The sequence below is a fragment of the Pleurotus ostreatus genome (genome assembly GCF_014466165.1).
Source record: "Pleurotus ostreatus strain PC9 chromosome Unknown scaffold_2, whole genome shotgun sequence".
NCBI classification, from domain to species: Eukaryota; Fungi; Basidiomycota; class Agaricomycetes; order Agaricales; family Pleurotaceae; genus Pleurotus; species Pleurotus ostreatus.
In genome coordinates, this window is record NW_023503157.1 from 2,974,173 (window position 1) to 2,987,492 (window position 13,320).

The 13,320-nt window shown below is 51.8% G+C and overlaps 4 protein-coding genes across 4 annotated transcripts; 2 read left to right on the forward strand and 2 right to left on the reverse strand.

Annotated features, from left to right (window-relative positions):
- Positions 1 to 4,690: 4,690 nt before the first annotated feature.
- Positions 4,691 to 5,834, forward strand: PC9H_003934 (uncharacterized protein; the record flags this gene model as incomplete). The annotated part of the gene is made up of 5 exons (XM_036773526.1): positions 4,691 to 4,851; positions 4,910 to 4,949; positions 5,005 to 5,155; positions 5,205 to 5,335; positions 5,391 to 5,834. The coding sequence occupies 5 exons, from the start codon at positions 4,691 to 4,693 to the stop codon at positions 5,832 to 5,834; spliced, it is 927 nt and encodes a 308-aa protein (XP_036634999.1).
- A 44-nt stretch (positions 5,835 to 5,878) lies between these two features.
- On the forward strand, positions 5,879 to 6,876 carry PC9H_003935 (uncharacterized protein; the record flags this gene model as incomplete). The annotated part of the gene is made up of 8 exons (XM_036773527.1): positions 5,879 to 6,031; positions 6,068 to 6,130; positions 6,179 to 6,227; positions 6,286 to 6,306; positions 6,353 to 6,471; positions 6,536 to 6,574; positions 6,629 to 6,715; positions 6,772 to 6,876. The coding sequence occupies 8 exons, from the start codon at positions 5,879 to 5,881 to the stop codon at positions 6,874 to 6,876; spliced, it is 636 nt and encodes a 211-aa protein (XP_036635000.1).
- A 990-nt stretch (positions 6,877 to 7,866) lies between these two features.
- Positions 7,867 to 8,687, reverse strand: PC9H_003936 (uncharacterized protein; the record flags this gene model as incomplete). Its single annotated transcript, XM_036773528.1, has 3 exons — positions 7,867 to 7,971; positions 8,038 to 8,160; positions 8,211 to 8,687. 3 exons carry the CDS (start codon positions 8,685 to 8,687, stop codon positions 7,867 to 7,869), a joined length of 705 nt encoding a protein of 234 aa, XP_036635001.1.
- A 2,176-nt stretch (positions 8,688 to 10,863) lies between these two features.
- On the reverse strand, positions 10,864 to 12,543 carry PC9H_003937 (uncharacterized protein; the record flags this gene model as incomplete). Its single annotated transcript, XM_036773529.1, has 4 exons — positions 10,864 to 11,142; positions 11,187 to 12,035; positions 12,097 to 12,240; positions 12,298 to 12,543. The coding sequence occupies 4 exons, from the start codon at positions 12,541 to 12,543 to the stop codon at positions 10,864 to 10,866; spliced, it is 1,518 nt and encodes a 505-aa protein (XP_036635002.1).
- Between the last annotated feature and the right edge of the window lie 777 nt (positions 12,544 to 13,320).

Genomic DNA, 13,320 nt, shown 5'->3' on the forward strand with positions numbered 1-13,320 from the left:
CCACTACCCGTTCTGCGACGGGCGTTCATGCGATTGCGATTACAGCGAATCACGCCTTCGGTACAACATCAATGCATCACCACGTTCATTCGCTTCCCCCATTTTATCCGCTTCAACCTTCATTCTTCAACCTTCATTCCACGTACACATTGCACATTGACGACGACGAACACGAACACGAAAAACACAAACACCATATAACGAACCACTCAGCTTTCACTTTGCTTTCCACTTGGACTTGACACCACCACGACATACGTACATACATATATCATTAGCATCGCCATCGTTTAATCACACTGTAGCATCTATACATCTATATACACACCCGTACTTTGTAGCGCATATGCATAATCCCCCTTCCCCATTTCCCTTCCCTTCACGCTCACGCTCACGCATCGTTTTCATTTTCATTTTCATTTTCATTTTTTTTCAATTTGTTCGGCATTTCATTACTTACTGTACACCATATTTCCGCTGGACGGTGTACGACTCCTTCCCCCCCCTCTGTTGTCTTTGCCTTTGTTTGTGATCGTTGACTGTTGACTGCTGCCCTCTGATTGTATTACTACGAATTGATCGTCTGATTCTGTCATCTCTATCCATAGCGCGTAGCGCATAGCGAATAACTGAGACTGAGCTGAAGGGAGCTGAAGGGAAGTGATCAACATATCAACGTATCAACGTACGCGTATTGAGTCACTTGCGTGATTCTTCGGGTGGCTCACTAGCTGGCTTTGGGCTGGATACTTAGCACTTAGCACTGATAGTCCGGGTGTGCGGGTACTAGTGGTGCTAGTGGTAGTGCTGCTAATGAGAATGAGACTTCTTAGACTAATGAGACTAGTGGGACTAGTTGGTCTGGAAATACCAGTGGGACTAGTTGCAATTGCACTTGGCCTTGGAATTGGAATTGGTATGGGTATGGGGAGAAACTACTAGTAGCATAGCATGCGCAGCGTGACCTTCAAGTTACTGGGAAATTGCACTGCTGGAGTGCTGGAGTGCTATAGTGCTGTAGTGCTGGTACTTGGTAATTCCACTGCTAGTAGTGGCAAGTGCTAGGAGACTAGTAACCACGCATCAAGCATCAAGCATGGACTGATTGAATTCACTTGCCAGTGATCAGCTCGCCCGACCGTGCAAGGCATCATGCGTCAATATTCAATATACTCAATATACTCAATTGAGATATTCGATGCATCGTCCATTAGCCAAGTCGTGCGTCGTGCGTCACAAGCTTCAGTCACAAGCTTAAGTTCACAAGTCATCAATGCATCATGCATCATGCATCACAGTATCAGTGCCAAGGCTTGTTACTACAGTAGACACCGGGACATTACTGCATAAGTAGTCATAGTCACAGTGGGTGAGTTGGACGACATCTGGAATGCTTGGTACACCTCGATCGTTGACTGAGACCGTGAGACGTGATGCGGGGTAATAGGGCAATAGGTGTGTGTTTATGTATGTTGGGACGTGTGGATTGCACCGACCGACCGTTGATATTGACCAACCAACCAACTATGTACGGCAACCCTACCGACGCTGAGCGCTGTCACGCGGGGCACGGGGCAGGTAGAACGCTGTGGCACACTGCACGTTCGGAAATGATGCTTCCGAGTCATCCGAGTCATCCGAGTCATCCGAGTCGATGCATCCGTAGGAATGAGCCTGAGGTGAGTTGATGCACTGTCGAGGTGAGGAGGTGAGGAGGGTGACACTGCTTGGGAGTTGATATGATGCATGACGGATGATCGATGAGTGGACATTGATATTGGACACTACTTAGTAGGAGGTTGGTGACGTAACGAGAAGCCGACTCGGTTGCCTTTCTGGGTTCGCCGACGCTGAGTCTTACTATAGTACGGGTGCTATGGCGTATATCGAGGTTGGCGGAAAGTCCCCGCGGGTGCAATCAACGTCATCGACACCCGCCTGCTCGTTCCCGGCTCCTGCTCTATTGATTCTGGCCATGCTCAGCGTGAGGTCCGCACTCGAGTCCTCCCGCGGCGGCTGCACGATCGTTATCAAGACAAAAACCTGCTCAGACCATCGTTGCCATTATGAATCCCGCGGTGCTCTATATACGCGGATTGATCGCGGGACGTTGACGGACGCGATGGATATCCTCCTAGTACTTTCGATTCGATTGATCAACGACGAGCCGACGAATGGCAATAGCACCTTTGCACATCCGAACGAAGATCCGCATATCCTCACCCGAACGCGTGGCCAGGCAATAATGCGGGGTTTGAGCGCTGAGCGCTGAGCGCTGAGCCCCCTCCTCCCTCGCACCTCTCAGCGATCTCAAATACCAAATACTCGCCTAACATACGCGCCGATCCCTCCCCGAACCCCGGTTATCGACCTCGCGAGCACCACACCAATCTTGCCGACCGACGACTCGGCGCGTCGATGTGTATCGTATATCACTCTCGCACACCACACAGGCCTGCGGCCTAAAAGCAGGCTCTGGCCGCCGCGACACTTGCGTTAGTGGCTTTGGCTTCAAGCTTCAAGCTTCATCCCCCAATCATCCCGTCGTTCAACCCGTCGCAGTCGCGGCCAACACTCTGTCTATATTCAATAGTCGATAGTCAATAGTCAATAGTCAATCTTCTGCTGTTACTGTTAGCATCGAGCATACGCAGCGATGCCCATCCCCAGCCCAACCCCAGCAGCAGCAGCAGCAGCGCACTCATCAGCGCGTTCGCCCTAACGACAGCAGCCGCGCTCGTCGTGCTGACACTGCGCAAGTACGGCCGCAGAGAGCGCGCGCTGCCCCCCGGCCCGCCCCGCCGACCACCCCCATCCTGGGGAACGTGCCGCAGTTTCCGAGGGAGTTTCCGTTCTTGCAGTAAGTGTACAGCGCTGCGTACGGGCGTGCTCGATCGACGAGGAGATGGGTTACTGAGCAGGGCTTGGGCTTTAAAGCGAGTGGGCGGTGGAGTATGGGGATATATACTCGGTGCGGTTCGCCTTCCTTCCTTCCTTCCTTCTTGCAAAACCATGCTTACGTTGTGTTTATGTATAGTTGAAAGTGCTCGACCAGACGATGATCGTCCTGAGCAGCGGGCGCGCGACGAGCGACGAGCGACCGCTTCCAGCCGTACGCGGTCCTGGGTCCTGGACGCAGAGGGCATATACCAGATCTTCGATAATGATAATGCGAGTGAGTTACGGCGTCCAAGTCGTCTGTGCTTCGGCCCCGAGGCGGGGCGGCCGTGTTGAGGTGGATTGCGTGGTGATGGTGAATGCTGATATATGTTATATGTTATATGGTATATGATGTATGATATATAATATATGGTATGGCGGTTGAATGCAGGCACGAATAGGTGGAGGGCGATGCGCAAAGCGACGCACACGTTCCTCGCGCCCGAAGCGCTGCGGAGCTACTGGGTAGTCCAGCAGACGGCCTCCACGACGTCCTCGAATCGCCCGAGGTACGCATCTCACTCACAACCATGCCCACGGCGTCGCCCCCCTCCCCCTTCGCCCCCTCTATCCCCCGCGTCTAACCGCCACCCATATAACTGACACCGTTTATACGCGCACAGCCCGGAGTGGAGTTCGCGCTGAAGCCGTTCACCTGCAACGTCGAAGCACGGAGCGAGGCGCGGGCGTACGAGGCGGAGGCCCTGTGAATCGCTAGTTAATGTTAATGTTAATTCGTGGATGTCCAATCCTTTTATGAGCATCGGGCGTGCTCTTGTTACCGGGCGAATTGGACTTGGAATCGGAGTATACGTATACGGTGTACGCAACACGTAGAGAATAGAATAGAATATACAGCCCTGTTCTGATTTCTGATTTCTGGTTCTGTTTTATGCCGGGAAGGACTGAAGGCTGAAGCGCCGGAGCTAAATTTAAGGGGCCTGAACGAAGAGGTAAGTTGATTAGTTGATTGGCCGAGAAGGGAAGTCACGGAGTCAACATACTCCGATCGCTTTGACTTGGATCCTCCAGGCCAACCATCTCGAATGAACCTCCGAGACGGGGATACAACGTCGCCGCAGACTTGTTCGGGATCCGTTCGGACTCCGGATTCGTGCAATATTATGCCAGTGGTGGCTCGATCTGGGAACATGAACATCCACCCGAAACACAGAGCGTCTCGGTGAGAGAATTATTTGCTCTGACTGTTGGCGTGTTCACTGAAGCTGAAGCTGAAGGAACGGCGTAGTGAGCAATTTGGCTCTATGTCGCGACCAATGCCGAACTGTGCGAACAGGACCCATATAATGAACGAATTGTGTCCTGCACGGCTAAACGGAATGTTCCCTGGTTATCGATATACCAGCTACCCAAAGTAGCATGCGCGGCGCTGCTGCGGCCTCTGCACACACGGGTCGACTTACACGCCAAGTGAACACGCAGCACTCGTACAGTGATTTTCAGGAAACAGCCGCTATGCCACATGGTATAGCAAAGAACTTGGACATACGCATGGGAACGCGTCCGCAGATCGAGACGCGATCTAACACTATGCGGAGTTGACCACTCAATGACAATGACAGTGGAACTCGCGTGAGACGGACCCTGTATACATTGCTCGCTTCCAGAGATTGCGAATAACAAATATCTCACTTCTCCGTGTGTGTCAAACCGGCCGCATGGGATAAAAACGGCGGCAGATCCATCCCCATAACTGAATAACTAAAGGAGCACCTTGTTCTACGATACGATGCCCAGCGCGTTCGTTGGTATACTCGTGGCGACGACCGTGTTCATTGCGTTCAAGCTTCGGAATTATGGCCGTCGAGAGCGGGGCCTCCCCCCTGGCCCACCAACAACCCCCATTCTGGGAAACATCCCCCAGTTTCCTAGGGAATTTCCTTTCCTTCAGTAAGCCCGAGGCGCATCATGAATCATGATATACTGCTCTACTGAACGGACTTTCTAGGTTCAGCCAGTGGGCCGCTGAATACGGGGAGATTTACTCAGTAGAGTGCCGTCCTTTGCGTCCCAAATGACTGCTTTTGACGTTGCCCCTTCTAGCTCAAGGTTTTGGACCAAACCATGGTGGTTTTAACTAGCGGTCGGGCGGTCAAGGGCATCTTGGACAAGAACGGCCTCTCGACCAGCGATCGGTTTATGCCGTATACCATTCTTCATACGGAGGGGATATATCAAATCTTTGACAATGCCAGTGAGTGCCATTTCGTACTTCCGAGACTGAATGCTGGAGTGTGCACAAGGTTCGCATAGGTGGAAAGCTATGCGCAAAGCGACGCACACGCTGCTAGCACCTGAGGCACTACAAAGCTATTGGGCTGTCCAGCAAACGGAATATCTACGGTTACTCCACGATGTTCTTGAATCGCCGAAGGTACGCAGCTCATTAACAATCTTGAAATAAGAAAACATGCTCACACCCATGCCAGGAGATATGCACTCACATCAAGCGCACCACTGCATCCGTCATGACAACCCTCGTCTACGGCAAATCCATTCCCCGCTTCGCAGGCAGCAAAGCAGAACTGTATTTCGAAGGAACAGTGTGCATTAGCGAGCTGGCGGCCCCATTCGACCACCCGCCTCTTGACTTCTTTCCGATCTTGAGGCACGTCCCGGAGCGCTGGGCACCATGGAAGCGGTTGAGCAAGAAGGCGAAGCAAATCCGGAATGCATTCGATCAAGATTTGTTCCTCCGATGCGAAGAGGCCGTCCGATCCGGCAAGCGGACGGGCTGTTCTCTCGAGAGCGTGATAGAATCGCAAGCTGAACTTGGGTTGAATCGTGACGAAGTCAGGCGAGTGGAGCCTTTGCGAGACTTGGGGACAGATCAATTGATCGTTTCGGCAGAGCAATGGGGCGCGTTCTGTTAGATGCAGGCACAGAAACTTCAGCCTCGTTTCTTCACTCGTTCGTTATGGCGATGGTTTGCTACCCCGAGGTTCAGTTGAAGGCACAGGCTGAAATCGACCAAGTGCTCGGCGGCGACCAACTCCCCGTGTTGGAAGATTACAGCAGTCTTCCTTATCTCAACGCGCTCATCAAAGAGGCAAGTAAACCCAACTGGCCCGTTCTATACAGTTTCTGATAAGTATCAATGTTGCAGCTCCATAGATTCAGGCCTATCATCCCTACCGGGATACCTCATGTAGCATCACGGGACACTCAAGTATGAATGTTTTTGCTTCTGAGTGATTTGATTCTCATGTTTCTTTAGTACAATGGCTTCGTGATTCCTCAAGGTTCAATTATTTTCATGAATACATGTGAGTCGCGCTTCACATTTATTGCCCATACTCCCTCTAAAACCCCTTGCTTTAACAGGGGGGATATACCACGATCCCGGTGCGTCTCAGCTATGACCAATGTGCTCTGCTGACGGGTCCTTTAGAACTCTTTGATGACCCGGAATCCTTCATTCCTGAAAGATACTTACTCTCCGAATTCGGGACAAAACCTGGAGCGAACACCGAAGGTCTGCGTGATAATCTGCATTTCGGCGCCGGCAGGGTGCGCAATGTCTTAGCATCGATACTTTTGCGGCTTATTCTTACACGGGCGTGACTATGCACAGCGTATCTGCCCAGGCGCGGAGATGGCGTCAAGAAACATCGTGAGTAAACCACGTACGTCTCGGTGGAGGCTGAGCGCTAAGATCCTTACCTAGGCAATGAATGCGATCAACCTTCTATGGGCGTTCAACTTTGGCAAGGACGCGTCTGGAACATGTAGCATGGGCCTGGAGAACTACCATGTACGGATGCCTCTTCTCTCACACGTCTAGCTCGGCTGACGTCTAATCCCCTACAGCCTGGAGTGGAATTTGCACTGAAGCCTTTCACTTGCAATATGGAAGTACGGAGTGAGGCTCGGGCGTCGCTAATCAGGCGGGCTTACGACGCCGCTGCACTGTGAACGTTGCGGGCGCGAGCTTCTCCCAGCATCGTTTCCAGCCCCAATCTTGAATGCGCGGAGACCATATCGAGGTCTTCTTCCCCCATTGATACCATCAAGTCGTAGTTGTAGGCGCTACCAGAATTACCTATCGGCACTTACCTGGGAAAATATAGACTTGGTGGCTTCAACGTGGACTCTACACACAAACAGGGTACTAACATATCGGCAACATTGTACATGCATTCTCGGCGGGTCTATAGAGCCACCCAATGCCTACAAACACGCGCTCGTGCTCGCAGGATATCAATACAGCCGAAGCGAATTACGAGACATAAACAATAGGGGGAGAAATGCCGGCGACGACCGGGAGAGAGCATGGCAGAGAAATGAATGGGTATGAACACTACAAATGAAGAGAAAGAATGATGTTATGGTAAAGAAGAGAGGGAGTCGGAGAGTGGGATCAAGTGGCCGAATCAACGAAACAGTATAGTGAAATATTGGGTCGAGATAGCCAAAGACGAGCCAGAGACTATTTGAAATGGAGGATGTGTCTGAATGCGTGAACCGAGAAGTAAACGCGGTGGTTTATTAAGATCGATGGCCCTTCCCGCGGAGGTTCGGGACTAATTCCCTCTTGTAGACATCGTTACGATTGCTCATTTGTACTGGGCAGTGATGTTGCCGAACGATGGGAGGGGATGGTCGCCTGTGTAACGAGTGGGTCGGTCAAAGAGGGAGGGTTGCGTGGGGATGGATGGTTGAAATGTCATATACAAGTTGAGAGCATGTTGAATTTGTCGGTTTAGCACAGCCTTTCTAATGATAATCGGCCACGCCAGCGAGAGTGGGAACGCGTCACCAGGAATATATACACAAGACGTCGGCCGGAACAGGGCAACGAGTTCTACAATTCTGAGGTGAGGACCGTCAGTGCTTTCCCCAGGGATAGGCCGACGGCCGTGTTGTCGTACCTTTTTGGCCTTCCACTTTTAGTTTTACGCGGCGTCAAACCTCGACTAGGCTCACACTGCGACAGTCATGGGCTAGTGCGATCATGGGGTGGGTTGATGAAGAAGCTTCTTGAAGCACATGGGAAACGGCATTTCCCGTCTATGGTATACAGCGAGCAGGAGGTTCAGGTCAAGGGGAAGCAGGGATGAAGAGGATGATGCTGACGTCTAAGCGATCTCCCTGGTTGTCTTCCTCACCCGTGGGTGTCACAATGTCCGAGTCCTCGACCCCGGGCACCCTGTTTGAATCGCTGCTACGATGTGGAGCCACGGCATCTATAGTCTGCGTCTACAACGAGGCAGTGAGGATAGCCCCCCGAAGGACCACGATGAACATACCTCGACCCCGGCAGATACAAGGCTGGCCGTGCTGGAATCAGCCGCTCGATGTCCATCATGTTGCTGAATTTCTACCTGCTCTTCACTCGCTGCATGAGTGGGAAACGCGTACACATTGTCGGGGCGTGGAACAGAATTAATGTCAAGCCGTTGAAACGCGTCCACCATCTGTGAGGATGTAAACATAAGCCGCTGAGTTTGTACAACCATGGCAAAGAGGCTTTGCCCCAACTCCATGTTCACACCGTGAATGAATAGACGTGCCTCCAGGAAATCGTCCCATTCAAAATCGGAATCTCCAACATCGCGAGCCCAGCCGGATGACTGGTCTCGCGGATATGGGTGAAAGCGTTGTAGGTAACGAGCTCGATACGGTGGTAGCCGCACTTGAGAGTGGTAGAACGGATTCATGAGGCGCTCCGTCGAGGATGGAACGTGGGTGGCACTCATAAAACGCGGACGAAAGTTTGGGGTCATTGTTAATTAGGCCAATGGCAAGATGGTGAAGGGAAAAGTGAGAGCAACCTTTCCGCGCGAAACCACGCGTTTTGAGGCCGTTGAATTTTCCCGCGTGAGAGTTCTTGATGAGGAAATCAAGATTGAGGCCTCGATTAAATGTTCAAAATAGGTTTCCTGATAGTTGTCAGGAAAGGGTAGTTTCTGAACGGGCGCTAGACTGTACACACTTACCACCTTGCACGAAATCCATTTCCATGGTTTGTGAGTTCAGGCAAAGATCCCTCCCCAGATGCGAAGCAGCGGCACCAGAACAGACGGGAGGCGAGGTATGCATTAGCAGCCTCAAACACTACATTGCATACTCTCGTTGAACAGCGAGTCAGAACGTGGAGTTTCCACCAATGCTGGGTCCTAATGTCGCAGTTCGGAGCCATCTACGGTAGAAATGCATTCGACAGCTGCTAGAGGACGACATACTCTTGGAAACAGCTCAGCTGTCTATCCTCCGGGCACTGGCTTCCTGCTCGTCGCGTCCCACTTCCATCCTCCAGGCACTAGCCTCGTTCAGCCGCTTCCCTCAGCTTCAATCCCAAGTCGAAGAAGTAGAGAGGGTCCGCCGTCCCTGGAATAGCACCAAAGTCGCCTTGTGCTTTGCATGAGGCTATTCATTGACGCGTGGTTGGTTTGCAGCGTACAAAACATTACCGTTTGCAGCAGCGAATGTGACGGTATACAGAAAAGGGATCCTATTACGAGGAAAATGGCAGTGGCAGATGGAGACATCGCCTTGCGAGATGCCGCATCACTTGGACGTTTCCCGACTCCCGCACTGAGCGTCACGACGTCACAGCGTGACGTCGGTATTACCAAATATGGCTCTGCAGGAACAAAACCCGAGTCGGTAAGTTCGTTGAGCATGACCACCACATTGGTGCGACTTTACTACTGAGTGTGAGACGGCAGGAACATGCATATCAAGTCACAGGATAAGGGAAGCGGGAACATTGAGGCCGACCGAGCAAGATAGATAACACCAGCAATGAGTATTCTCTCAAGGTGGATCGCCTCAAACACGAAGTGGAATGGGCAATGAAGTCGACGTATATGAAGCTGAAGAACACGGGACCGCATCGAAGAACTCACTTTGGAACATTCAAACATGAAGAACAAATCTCCTGGTCCTTGTAGACGCCTGCCAATCCGAGGTTGCGAGTCTTCAGAGATTGCACCAGAGGGTCTGAGTTCTATTTCCGCCACAAGGAATGCTATGTCCACTGCAGGGGGCTCGACTTCGTCCGCAACGTGGAAACCGTGCTCCGTGTTGCACAATCAAAGCCATCGACGAATTGGAGAGATGTGAAAGAACTTCTCGATATCACATTCGCTACGTGAAGAACCTGGACGCGACGTTCGGTCAGGCGCGCGAAGCCTTGAGGTTGAATCGCGTCAATTTCCGCTCCTTGAATCCTTGGCTGCAATGCGTGAAAGTCCGGGCATTGGTGCAATGCGACTAGTGTAGCCGGGCGGTGCCAGAAGACGAAGACGAAGACGAAGATAGGCTCTACAAACCGTAGTTTGCGGCGAGGAAAAATACGATCCGACGTATTGGATGGATTATCCGCAAGCATGTTCGGCAGCGCGCTCGCCTCTTACTTGAGATTTTTCAATCCTTGAGGCTTTGAGTTTCGCGACCGATGAAAACAATAAGAACAAGAAGCTCCAGGACCAAACTATCTCGTCTGGACCACAATCGCGAGAGCTGACGGCAGGAGGATCGTCGCGTCGGTCGTTGCGAATGATAGCAAGCGACGTTCAAATTGGGAACCGTCGGAAATGTGGCAGATTCCAGAAGTGTGCACGAGACCCGCAAGTCATCTCCACCGACTTGAACTTCTTTCACACACCTCGCGTCTCCTCGTCCTCAGCCGTACATCGCTATCTCATCGTTTGGACATTCGCCAGCCCGCTGTCGTTGCGGCGGAGAAATATTCCATGCCGGAAGAGAAAAAGAATGCTTGATGCTCGCTTGGAAAGGAAATACCACAGCAATTTTGGGTTGGCGATCAGGAGCTCAAATCAGCAACCTTTCAGTCCCCTTCAGTGGCCGCACACGCCCTGGTGCCATATTGGAAGCGTCAAGCATCACTCCCAGTTTCTTGCGACTTCGCTTCCACACCCTCAAATCCGCCGCAACTTAGTCGAAAACCCTGGGGCAGCATACAGAACGGTGCACTACTGCTCGACATGTAGCAGAGTCGCTGAAAGGGCAGATTGAATGATTTATGTTCATTGCCTCGCCTGGCTGAAATGTAACAAAGCCCGATTGTGTCATCGTCTCGCTTTTTTCCCATCCTCGATCCTCTAACAACACAGCGAACGGCCCATGGTTCTGCCACGGTATAATTTCTACTGCAATAAGCCCTTTATCCGCCACATCGATTCCACTTGCTGCAACTTTGAGCACCCACCGCAACTGCAATCAATCAATCCGACAGAAGGCAATCGAAAAACACACACCAGTTTAGAGAACCCTTCCTCGCACACCACTCGACTGACCAGATCCTCTAATTCGCTAGATGAGAGGTCGTAAAGCTTCGTGGAGTCTCGGACAGATGAGAGAAGTGAACTCGCGTCAGGCGTAGGTGTCTGCCAGGGAAGACGCGGTGGAGGCATAGAAGTATCGCCAGCACTAGAAGAAGGGGGCGTGGATCCAGGAAGATCACTACTGTTGGCTCGAAGACTCGTGGTTGCCATAGCTCGTGGCTCCCCCAATGACGAGCTAGTGTCGTTTGCCCATCCGACGCAGGCAGGGCGAGCTGAGTCTTGACTTCTCATATCGTCGCTCGAGTTGTTACGGGAGGGCAGCGGTTGGACTGTGGTCACCTGGGAAGTGGAACTAGGCAGATGGGTGGGCCGAATGCCACCGAAGTCCGGGGTGGAACTGAGAGTGCTTGAGCTCCCCCGAGGGTCGTCGCTGGAAGGCACGCGCACAGGGGACGACGCTGGTGGTGCAGAATCTTGAAGCGGAGGGTCACGTAGATTTTGCGATTGTGAATCCTCCGAAGGCAGGTTAGAAGATGAAGCCATGTTGTTCCTTGTGCCAGAGGTAGCCACACGTGCGCTTTCAGCGGTGTTCGGTGACAAAGGCCTGAATGAAGCTTGCATTCGAGAGCCAACTCCACGACGCGGGGCAGAGCCAGCAAATGACTGTCTTCCTACCTGAGTTGGCCTTGCACGGATCGAAGTCACAGTGTTCGCGTTGCTGGGCAAGGGATTTACCTTGCAGGGGCAGACGTTGCGTATCGAGTTGATGAACTCGAGGGCAGAGTTAGACGAGGCGAAAGTGATCTGAAATCGGCGGAAAGCCTGTAGTAGACAAAAAGAAACGCGTCAAAATCGAGCAACAGATCCAGAGAGGACGAAGTACCGGCTGTGCGTCAGGTGTCGCGATAATCGGGTATAGATAGCGGATGCCAACGACAGCATCCCGATAGACGGCCTTGAGAGGAAGACTCGGCATGGGCTGAGCCGACGCAGGAATGTCAGAGTAGGCAAGGAGATCCAGGTCCTCCTTCGCGCATACTCATGTCAGCACATATATTTGACGCGTCGTGAAGACCCCACATACAAACGGTACTTCATTCTTGATCCCGCTGGTATCCATATTCCATAGTATGCGAAGCCGGACAGACTCCAGTTCGTTGTTCAGACGCGACTTTCTGATGTCCAGCACGAGTTCCAGGACGGGATTGACAAAGTGTTGCCATTCCCCACCTCCATCCACTTGCGATGATTGTGTAGAACTACATGAGATGTAGCATTTTGAATATTTAGTGAGAATGTGCGAAGCGGTTGTGGTCGTCGAGTGGGCCATATTCGTTCGAACGTGGTGGTACCAGTCAAAGCTCGCAACGTGTGATCGAGTCGAAAACGTCAAGAAGTACGGCGAGTTCAAAGTTCATTTTATGCAAATTAGTATGTACATATTCATTCGCGCAGCCATTATACAGATACTGTGTCAAGAAGGCGGCCTGAGTGCTTAGTGGAGGGCATCTGGATAACAGCCGTCAGAAGGGACCATACATGCGGAGACTGTTTACAAACATTGGAGTGAAGAACGACATCACATCTTGCGACCAGACATCAAAATTCGCTCTGCTGAGACATTCAAGTTCTGGTGGTTGTTGCCTCGTAAAAAGCGGACAAAAGAATCAAATAGAAAACGTACGTCCACGACGAGCAGAAAAATTGTACCCTTTTCCTGGCGCGCGTCACTTTCCTCATTCTCATCCTCATAATTTGTGTTCTGACAGATGAGAAAAGGGTGAGGAGCTGCCCGGGGCACCGGACAGAGGACTCACGTCTGTAGGGCGAATTGTTGACTCTTGGAGGAACCCATCCTGCGTGAAAAGTGTCAGACCTGTAAAATAGTAGCAATGAGCTATGCTAGAACCATCCAAGGATCCGTTTCGTCTCGTCGGCGTTTGGAGCATGGGTATGGATGGAATCTTCTCATGTAGCCGTGTTTGTAGACCGGTAGACGCAGCTGGGTGAAGTACCAAGGGTTGACCATCCGCTCTGTCGAGCAAGGCTGGTGAGACGCGGAGGTTTGACGAGGGCGGAAATGATGGTCTTTCATCTTCGATGAGGG